This window comes from Rosa rugosa, chromosome 1 (genome assembly GCF_958449725.1).
Source record: "Rosa rugosa chromosome 1, drRosRugo1.1, whole genome shotgun sequence".
NCBI classification, from domain to species: Eukaryota; Viridiplantae; Streptophyta; class Magnoliopsida; order Rosales; family Rosaceae; genus Rosa; species Rosa rugosa.
Window position 1 is genome coordinate 68,620,690 of NC_084820.1, and position 11,014 is coordinate 68,631,703.

Sequence of the window (11,014 nt, forward strand, 5' to 3'; positions counted from 1 at the left end):
TCCCATCAAACTGGAATATGAGGAGCACCATAATAGGACAAGAAATTAAGAAAGATTGAATAGGAGAAGCAGAAAGAGGAAATGTTACACGTTTTATGAGAAGATTGAATTAAACAAAATGATGGAGTGCGAATCCAATAAATTTGGTTCATTAGCTCACATTATTAACCTACTTTTTTCATCACATATAACAAATAACAAATTACCATATCTTCTTTGGACTCAACAAACTACCTTATCTTCCCACTTGATTTGGTAAATTTGAATGGAGTTAGAATTTGTTGACTCTAATTAATTTCCAATCTTGACCAAAAAAGTAAATAAATCAATTTCCAACCCTGGCCCAAAAAAACTAAAAAAAAACCAATTTGCAACCCATTTCCATCTAAAGAATCAAGCATGCAAAAGGAAAAAGGTTCAAGGTTCTCTTACCATCTGGGCTAAAGTGCCAAAGTCTCCAAGGAAAGATCTGTTCTTGGCCCTTTTGGAGGTGGCCCAAATAGAAATTGGCAAAGCTAGTGCTTTGACAAGTTCCACGCAAATAACCCGACAAGAAAACACAAAAGGTCCTCTCAACATGAAAAAAAAAAGCAACCAAAACCCAGAAAAAAACACCACCTTTCAATACATTTTTACCAATTTTAACGCTCAAATTTGGGCACCCACTTCCCCCAAAGGACCCATTTTTGAAATGCCTATTTTGCAGAAGAGAGTGGGGAGGTTTAGCGCTCTAGATTTGCCAGAAGAAGAAGCAGTAACGTAGTAGAGTGCCAAGTGGGTGGAAGCAAATATGGAAGTCTTGGAAGGCATTACATTACATCACTGCCTGTGGTTTTAACACCACCCTTGTTCCTCATCCTCACTCCTTTTCATGCTTAAAGCACGTTTGTGGTGCCCTTCTCCCTCAAAAAAAAAAACCAAACCGCATTCGTTGTGCTTCTTAGGTTTCTGGTCTAGCTTACACACGACGCCCTTTCTTTAATGTTGTTTGTCTTTCTCTGTGGCCTCTCTCTCTCTCTCTCTCTCCGCGAGTGAAATGTGAGTGTGTTTTGTGTTTATAAGTTGGAAATGAGCTGATCATTTTCATATGATCACTAGAAGAGAATCTGTTTCTGGGGTTGGCGTGGTCTTCTTTTTGCCCTGCATGTCTTTTTTTTTCTTTCTCAAATGGGTCTTGTTTCATTGAGAATCATGTTCTAGATTGCTCGTGTTGGTTTTGGGTTGAATTGTTTCTGAAAAGGGTCTAATGTGTTGTTTTTGAATTTTGATGTTTTGGGTGGGTTTCCTTTTGTGGGAGATTGTTGTGCATTTTCATTTTTGTTGAATTGGTGAGTCTGTGTTGAAGGGGATTGAAAAGATAGGTTCTTTTGGTGAATGAGGGTGTTTTGAACTTGTGGGGGGTTTGATTTAGGGTTTTGAAAACATGGGAGTTGGGCCTGAGGCTTTGCAGGTTGGGATTTGGAACAAGGGAAAATCAAAGGGGAAGCAAAAGGTTGAGGAGGAAGATGAAATCAGAGGTTGTTGGATGAAGTTTAGGTTCATGGGGAGCTGCATGTCTTCAAAGAGCAAAGTGGATAGTTCTACCAGTGGAAATAGCACACAATATGGTATAATTCAATCTGTTCCTTAAACTTTCTTATTATTTTACGATGTTTTTATTCCCCTGCTTGATTTTTATGGTTTTATATGGAGTTAGGTGTTCAATTTGATTCTTTACAATGTCATGGTGTTACTGTTTTTGACAGCATGCTTGTTGCCCCCACAGATATATGTGCTTATTGAAAAGCATGTCATGTTATGTGCTATGGCTTATGAATCTTCATAGAGTACTTTGTTTAACTATTTAGCATATATAACTTTGTTTGTATGGTCATTATCTGTTGCTTGGAATTGGTTTCAGTTGCTTAGTTGATAGCTCGTGTAGTTTCCTAATCAAGAATGGTTAGGAATTTTCAAAGTTCAACCATGAGGTGTTCTCATATATTTTTTAATTAGAATTGTACTGATGTGCGTTTAGTTGGATATATGTTTCCAGCATGTTTGATTCTGGTTCTTAACATTGTTCTATTATTTAGCTTCAACTTTGATCTGTGTTTTCTGGATGCTCCCTGAAGTATGGACGCAGAGCCATTTCTTTCTTTGATTATTTTAAATAGATGCCATGCATCTGTTAGTTCAACTGTGTGCTGTATGAAGTAATTCTGATTCCAATTCCTTGGGGAAAATGATTGAGCGTTGTGTTGGCATTAATGCATCTTCTGCAATGAGATGCGTTCTGTGTGCACGTGTCTTAAAGGCAAATCTAGCGTTATTCACCCAAATGTTATGGCTATGTGCTATGAAGTAATTTTGACTCCAATTTATATGGAAGATTGATTAAGAGTTGTCTTGACAATCAATGCATTCTATGTATGCTATATGCATATTTCGAGACTCGTGAGGGAAATGCTTGCGTTATGCACGTGTCGTATGGCAAATGCTAGCATTAGTCGCCCACGTGCGAGTGTGGCAACTGACAACAGCAAAACTCTTCCTTAAAAGTAACGGTCCGTATGTGCTCTGTGCAGTGTTTCATGCTTGTAGGTCACCAACTTATAACTGTAGTTCCATATTTTTGATAATCTCAAAAAGTTAATATTTACAGACACAAATTATGCTATGGTTGAAAGAAAATAGTGATCTGAAAAAGAAAAAATATAACAAGATACTCAACTAGGAAATGCGTATTATGCTATGGTTGAAAGAAAATAGTGATCTGAAAAAGAAAAAATATAACAAGATACTCAACTAGGAAATGCGTTATCCTATTTGCGAATTTAAGTGCATTACTTCCCTTATCAATACTTTATGCATATGTAGGCATGTCTTTAATGTATTATCATACTGGAAATTAGTTATTCCATTCATGCCATATTTAGGGTCTGTGACTGCTCCTTATAGCTCATCGAATACGTGAATCGTCATTACTTTCATCATCACCACCAGCATACTTTGAACCCTTGACCTCGAGCATTTAAATGCAAACATTTACAAGGCTCAAAAGAGGGCTGGGATGGCGATATCTGTTTTTGATGAGATATTCTAAAATAATTCTGATTTAATAGGGCTGAGCTGGTTTTCTTAAAATTTATTTGATGATATAATGTGTTATCTTTCTTTGAACCAGAAGATAGCAAGTCTACAGTTGACACAATCCAAGACCAAGCAGTAGCTCCAGGTGCTTTGTCTTCAACCACTAGTAACACAGAAAGTACTTTGTCCACTCCCAAAGCACCTGAGGAACTGAAAGTTGCTTCTCAGCTTCGAAGATTCACCTTCAATGAGCTTAAGTCAGCAACAAAGAATTTTAGACCTGAGAGTCTTTTGGGAGAGGGCGGTTTTGGCTGTGTATTCAAAGGCTGGATCAATGAGACTGGAACTGCTCCAGCAAAACCTGGTTTTGGGATTCCAGTTGCTGTAAAGACTCTGAACCATGATGGACTTCAGGGCCACAAAGAATGGATGGTATGGTGCCTCATTTTTATTTTATCTACATTACCACTGATCAAGAAGTAAAAGTATTTCTAATTCACTCCCATGATTGAAGGATAATATTTTGTCTTGTCCACATTTCAGGCCGAAGTTATTTATCTCGGTGAACTACTTCATCCTAATTTAGTCAAATTAGTTGGATACGGCATCGAGGATGATCAAAGATTACTTGTGTATGAGTTTATGCCTCGAGGGAGCTTGGAGAATCACCTCTTTAGAAGTATGCAAATAAAACTGTTTCTCGTAGGAATTTGTTTATCTGTAATTTGCTCTTCCTAGTGGCAATTTCTTTTAGTAATTTTTTTGGGAGGTACCATGAAATCTGAATTTACTCTATGAAAGTAGAGGGTACAAAAAGGTCCTATAATCACTTTGCAATCATTGCAGGTACATCTGTAATATTTGTTTCCTGTTTTATATTGTTACTTTGCTTATGCGTCACTGCAGTATACTTTAAATGTTCTGTTCTCTCCACCCGTACTTAATAAGCCTAATATTTTCTTGTTCTTGAAGAATTATGTTTTCCTTTAGATTTGCTGTTGTATTCGAACAGTTTTGGCCATATTGTGTTACACTATGGCCACTTTTCAATATGATGATCAAAATAGCTACATGTTAGTTTCACCCTACAGTTTTGTCTCATATTGTTTTTATATTTAGGGTGATAAGTTAAGATGGTGATATCATGATTACCTGACAATTTTCTGGTAGACGATTTATTATGTTTCAGTAATAGTGTTGTTATCCATTACAGGGTCCTTGCCTCTTCCTTGGTCCATCAGAATGAAAATAGCTCTTGGTGCTGCAAAGGGTCTTGCATATCTTCACGAGGAATCTGAAAGACCAGTGATTTTTCGAGATTTTAAAACATCTAACATATTATTGGATGCGGTGCGTAACTAAGCTGAACTTTCAAATACTTTGTTTTGTCCTCACCCTGTTTTCTAATGATTAATACTATTCCAGGACTACAATGCTAAGCTTTCTGATTTTGGGCTCGCTAAAGATGGTCCAGAGGGAGATAAAACTCATGTCTCCACCCGAGTGATGGGCACTTACGGTTATGCTGCCCCTGAGTATGTTATGACAGGTTAGTATTATAAACTGTATGTATTGTCTTGTTTGCCTTGTTCTGAACAGTTTTGACCGCTTGTTCTTCAATTCTGTGTTGCTTTTGTATTGGCATTGCTTGCACCCAAAATTCGATAAACCTGACGGTCTTAGGTATATACTACATAGATAGGAAGTTTGGTTTTGCTAATTTGTCCCCTAGCCTCCTAGAGAAGTTAATCTTAAAGAACAGTTGATCTATTATCCCTCATAGTTGCCTAACAAAACACAATTTGACAATCTTCAACACCTTTAAGCACACCAAAAGATGTCGTACGCTTTTCCAACCATGAGGGAACAAAAAAAATTGTCCGAGACCATGATTTCCTACCCAAAACCGTGGACTATATATAGCACACGGTTTTTTTTGCCAAAATTGCATTTCTTATTTTCTCACTGAAATCTTCCCAATCCTAAATCATGAATTTTTTTTTAAATTTTTTATTATTGTTTTATGATTTTCCAAAGTCAGAAAACTGAGAGAATCATTAAAATAAAAAAATTGGGTCCAGATTTTTGCGGTCGGTCACTTGGAGCAGTGACATTTTTTTTTTCATTCACTATCACCTCCCCTTTGTGGTCTGTCCATGGCTGCATTAATCTTCTAGTAAACACACGCTAGATATGTTAGATACCTGCTCTGGAGGTAATGTATCTCCAATTAACTCTGCCCGTCTATGAATAATGAGAAGGAAAGAATAACTATACACCACGTGCATACCATAGTATTTGAATTACTGTCTTTTTCCCCTTGACCCAGCTGGATACATTTTTGCTTATGGAAGGTATATCTATAATGTATGGGTCAGCCTTTCACGTTCAAGTTGAATCAACTATACTGACTTCTGAGCATTATGTCTTTTAACCTTAGCTTATAATTATCATCCTCTCATCTCCATGACTCTTGTGCATTATTCTCGACTCCATATGCATGACAGTACATCCATATACTTGTATAAAAGTGTTACGTCTGAACTAATTAAGGATTCAAGGGTATTTTCCAATTAATCCAAATTTTATGTCTTCATCTTCTACAGGCCACCTTACTTCAAAAAGTGATGTATATAGCTTTGGGGTGGTTCTGCTTGAAATGCTGATTGGACGAAGATCTATGGAGAAAAACCGACCCCATGGGGAGCAGAACTTGGTGGAGTGGGCACGCCCTCATCTTGGAGATAGGCGAAGATACTACCGACTACTAGATCCTCGACTTGAAGGTCGCTTCTCAATCAAAGGTGCCCAAAAGGCATTTCAGTTGGCTGCCCACTGTCTCAATCGCGACCCAAAGGCTAGACCTCTTATGAGTGAAGTTGTTGAAGTGTTGAAGCCTCTGCTCAACCTCAAGGACCTAGCCACCTCATCTCACCTCCAAACCATGCCCGCAGAGCGTCCTGGTTCCAATCTCAATTCTAGAAATAATGGCCTTGGAGTGCAGGGTGGGTTTCCAAGGAATGGACAGCCATCTAAAAGCCGCTCTTTACCAACTGGTCCCATTGTCTCACCATATCACCTTAACCATCCTCACCGATCTCCCAAACCATCTACTCCCAACTACCCCAGATCAACACCAAAATCACCCAAACCTGCTGCAGCTTGATTGTAAGATTGAGCCAGATGTAGAATCGGTGTTGGAGTGATGTGTTCTTTGGAGGGGCGATACTATAAGCTAGGTTATGCCTTTTGCCATGCAGTTACAGCTGGACTTTAGGAATCCATACACAGCATAGCATAGAATATCAACAAAGAAATATCTACAGACTACAGCTTTCTTTTCGATGTCATTGTCCTTTTAATCAAAATCACAGAGAAGAACCTTGTAGCTGCATGTTGTAATGTAAAGGTGATGGTTTTATATGTTTTCTTTTGCTGGTTCCTATCTTTGTAGATAGTTTGCGATCTGTGCATTTCTCCTTGATATTTTAATTTCCTTTTCTTTTCCTTTGCTTCTTCTGGTTGGTGAATGAAATTATAAACAAACTTAAAATTCAGGAATGCCCGAGGGGAAACGTCTTACTCTTTTTAGATCATCCGAACTGTTTCATGTGGTATTACATAAAACTTGTTTTCCTGAATGGACCACCTAGATAGTATAAGGGATCGCTTTGGGAGAAAAATTTGGCTACCCACTGTTTTTTCATTGATCGAAATAGTTATAATAAGGTACTTCCTCAAAAATCAAAATACATACAATCATACATCAGGCAACCAAATTATACACTTGCCTTTTTTAGTCAGCTCTAACAGATTTATCTACCAAAAATTAGACAGCCAAAGAGATTCAGAATGGAACAGTTACATGGCTGACGAGTTCAAGATGTTTTGTAGTTTGCTATGGCCACACACATTTGCATCTCAACTCCATCAATTCTCCACGAGTTCAAGATCTCCCTTTCTTATTTCTCCACAATGAATTCTTGAATTTCAATTCCCGTATGCCGGGCTCCTCCCTGTAATCTGAGCATAATTTCATCTCCGACTTTAAGTGAAGTCACAGGGATTGCAGTTTTTTGCCCTTCATTTTCTGCAGCAAATATAAATTGTCAAAGTTCAATGACTATGAGACAAAGTGTGGGGGGGGGGGGCAAAAAGTAAATGATTAAAAAAAAAATTCAGATGGTGAGAGTAGACCTTTTTTGGGACACACTAAGGCAACTGTTTCTGCATTTTGTACAAGGATACTGTAGATTGTTTGATCATCCAAACTCCTCTGAAGCACAAAAAAGATACCAGTATCAATATAAAAGTTCATTAAGGGCAAAAGTAAGCAGTTCTAACAAATTTGACATATTTAGAAAATGGAAGGTAAGAACAATGAAGATAAGGAAATTGTGTTATAAACGATTCTTCACGTTAGTTCATTAATTCCAAATTAAGTAGCAAAGCACTGCAAAAACCTCAAAACCAATGTTTCAGCAACCAACAAACTAAAAGTCATCATTGTGGCTAAGATGAAACATACTTAGCTATCGGTCTGAACTCTGCATTAGCTTTATAAGGATCAAATTTCAATTCTTTTTGAATCTGTCTTTGGAACTCTGTATCATTTAGTTTATTCTGATATTCTTAATTCAGATAGTTTCTAGAATCTAGCTAGCACCTTATGACACCAAAGTTATCAAAGTCCTCCATTTTGTGACACAATGTTTTCGCAATCTAACTAACTTATTAGTGTAGTTAATACAAATTCACCTACCAGCTACCGCATAGAAAGCTAACACCGATGAAAATTCAATTATAACATGATCTCGTCTTGTCCAATATCACATCCTGTCATTGTATTTAATACAAACCTTTGCCTCCACAAGGATTAGTGGTCTCGTCTCTATCTTTACACGTCCAACAATTGCTGGTCGTTGACGACCTTTCTGATCAACCAGAATCACCTCTTTTCCTGCTTTCAACTCCGAGAGGTAGCTTGTTTTTCCTCCTGGAACAGCAACATAGGCATGTACAGGTCCCTGCTCATTTTACAAACAGCATTTAAAGGAGCACTAGTTGGAGAAAAATTATATCAACACAGAAAGGCCTGATATCAAGTGATTCTAAGCATTTGCAGGCAACTTTTAGATCAAACTCACCGCATTGACACGGAAAGGTCTGCTGGCGATGTAATTTGACTCCAAGCATTCTGAATGAACCAGGAATAGTCCTCTGGCAAAGGATCCAACCTTGAAAGATACTCAGGCTATAAGAATGGTGACATGCTATTACTTCTGCAATATCAATAAAGGGAGCAATGTAATATCAGAAAAGAGAGCGATACATACAAGCAGTCCTTCACCAGGTCTCATGAGACTACAGAGATCAACACAAACCCGATCCCCCATTCCAGCTACTTGGACTCCAGTTACAATGGCTTTGGTCAAACTCAATATGTTGCCCACTTCGTCTCTTCTGTCAAAATAGTCCTGATAATATTAACCAATGTAAGAAAAACAAAAACCCTTTTTACACCAACCAAGAAGCCCTTAGACAATAACTAATCTACCTTTAGGTCAAGAACTGCTTGAACATCCTCAACTTTCAAAACAACTCCACCCAGACCATGCTCGAGAGCCTATAAGCACATTGAACTTAATCAGTAGTTCAAAAGTGAAACGGCTATTCACTTGTTCGATCTCAGCACATATCATTTCTACCTCAAAGAAGACTTGTGCTTCGACAGGGGTTTTCGAGACGGCAAACACTGTTTTCTGACTCCCTTGAAATGCTGCAACTATATTCTCCGCCGGTATCACCTGAAGAAACAACACCTCACAAGCTAAACTTCACTCCGAAAACAGAAGCAAACAAGCTAAATGCACCAGCAAGGAGCAACATTATCTAATCAGTCATCTAAAACCTCACCTGCCAATCTAGCAAATCAACGACAACATTCTCAGCCACCCCGTTTTCGGGTTGAAGCTCTTCCAACTCTTTGGGATTGGAAACCTCAACAACTGTAGCAACTCTCGAGTTCTCGCTATCGAAAATCCCTCCCTCTTTGATCAAAAGAGGATCTATCAACGCAATTGCTGCTCAAATTCAAAATGCAACCCTTAAATGAAACTCAAATTCCATTCATAACAAAAACCCAAATGCCATTCCACCTAAAGCTTTCGCTTTTATCAAAATCTCAATGCTACAGCAAAAACCCAAATGCAATTCCACCTAAAGCTTCCACCTTTATCAAAATCTCACACTTACAGCAAAAACCCAGATCAAAATAGACTCTGAAAGTTTAAATCAACTTACAAGACCAGTCATCGGCGAGTTTCTGACTCTGAAACAGGAAGGTGTTCCAGCCTCTCTCCACGGCGGCCGTCATGACCTGCTTGCTCTCCGTCCAAACCCACACCGTCTTCTTCGAGCTCCCAAACGACGTCGTAGAAGAAGCAACTGATGAACTCTGGGTGGCCTTGGTTTCCATTGGGTGTTTATTATGTGAAGAAATCAATCTGCAAATGTTACTCCATTTATCTGCAAGCATTAATCTTTTAATCAACAAACAAAAGAGGTTAAAAATATTTACTTTTTGGTTTTGGAGGGAAAACTGAGGCGCGGTAATTAACCTGTGGGGGGAGTGAAGCAGCGGATTCCGGCCAAAGAGGCAGAGTGCAGCAGAGACTGAGCCACCATCTTTCTCCTTGTCCGATGGGGATATTATCCCGTAGTACGCGCCAAGGAACCTCGGCTGTGTCTTTGTTTCAAGAAGCCACAAAGAACGACGTGTCGGTTCTTTAATTTTTCCTTATCTTCATAGGTAAAGCTAGGCTGTATATATTACATGAGTAGTGTTCACTTCATGTGTGACCAAGAATTTTACAGTTACTTATCATTAAAACACTTAGGGGGGTGTATTGTATTTGGATTTGTGTGGAGTTTTTTTAAATGACAGAATTTTTCAAAAGTCCATGGACTCCATAAAAAGTTCATAGACTTTTATTGATTTCTTAAAACCATTGACTTTTAGCACATATTTTTTTACTGATTTACAAAAATCTACAGACTTTATATGAATGACTTCTATAGATTTCACAATACTTATAAAAAAGAAAAACCAAGCTAGTTTATTAGTCAGAGAACAAAATACGATGCGGTAGCTATGTTAACTAATGTCTATTAGCGTAGAAATCAGAGAAGCTCAAATAATGTCATGAAAGAAATATATAAGAAAATGAAGGAAAAACCTCCAAATATAATCAACCAAATTAAAAGGTACCAAAAAAAGAGAAGGGGAAAAAAAGAACATTGATGAAGTTTCATGCTAAAGAAGCAAACGTCTTTGAAACAATGATATGATTTATTCTTCTCCTTCATTTTCACTTTCTTGATTGTCATTGTTTTCATTGTTGACATTTGGTTGGGCATCTGTCCACATATGAGTAGCAATACTCATTCTCCATTCATTAGCATTCTCTCTTTGCTAATCTTGGGTTTGAAAATCATCCCTATTCAAAATTATCTTCGTGATTGTCTATTGGATCTTCTTCTGGTTCAGGAGGAAATTCATCTGAACGGCATTCTGATAAGATGCATTATTTCAAAACGTGTACGTGTTTTTTTTTTCCTTTAAACATGCATTAAGCATACAAAAGGAACAATTGGGTACAGAGACAAAAATAGCAAATTTTGATACATTGTTCATATTGATTATTACCCAGACAGCTTCTCTCTTATTAATTTTTCTTTGTTTCATAATTCATTGAATTACATTTTGATCCACACTTGTTTGTTTTTTTATATCATGCCATACTATGTGACTATAAACAGTACTCATGATATGATGATAAATTACACAAATCAAACTCTCCCATAACCCCAAAACCCGATCACGAACTGTTTCCATGGGAGGTAATTATAATTCCCATAGCTATATATATAACCCTATCAA

General features: G+C 37.7%; 2 protein-coding genes across 3 annotated transcripts; one reads left to right on the plus strand and one right to left on the minus strand.

The window, feature by feature from the left end:
• Window positions 1–612: 612 nt before the first annotated feature.
• On the plus strand, window positions 613–6,542 carry LOC133726411 (serine/threonine-protein kinase PBL34-like). 2 transcript variants are annotated; one of them, XM_062153957.1, is made up of 6 exons: window positions 613–1,607; window positions 3,170–3,504; window positions 3,616–3,751; window positions 4,286–4,422; window positions 4,498–4,621; window positions 5,679–6,542. In XM_062153957.1, exons 1-6 carry the CDS (start codon window positions 1,424–1,426, stop codon window positions 6,236–6,238), a joined length of 1,476 nt encoding a protein of 491 aa, XP_062009941.1. In that variant the 5' UTR covers window positions 613–1,423; the 3' UTR covers window positions 6,239–6,542. The 2 variants fall into 2 exon arrangements, with proteins under 2 accessions (XP_062009941.1, XP_062009940.1); XM_062153956.1 differs by having other exon boundaries at window positions 3,167–3,504; window positions 5,679–6,541.
• A 203-nt stretch (window positions 6,543–6,745) lies between these two features.
• On the minus strand, window positions 6,746–9,849 carry LOC133726412 (uncharacterized). Its single transcript, XM_062153958.1, has 10 exons — window positions 9,693–9,849; window positions 9,376–9,600; window positions 8,989–9,155; window positions 8,781–8,879; window positions 8,630–8,698; window positions 8,409–8,549; window positions 8,220–8,309; window positions 7,932–8,099; window positions 7,270–7,348; window positions 6,746–7,162 (listed from the first exon to the last, which is right to left on the minus strand). Exons 1-10 carry the CDS (start codon window positions 9,757–9,759, stop codon window positions 7,035–7,037), a joined length of 1,233 nt encoding a protein of 410 aa, XP_062009942.1. The 5' UTR covers window positions 9,760–9,849; the 3' UTR covers window positions 6,746–7,034.
• Between the last annotated feature and the right edge of the window lie 1,165 nt (window positions 9,850–11,014).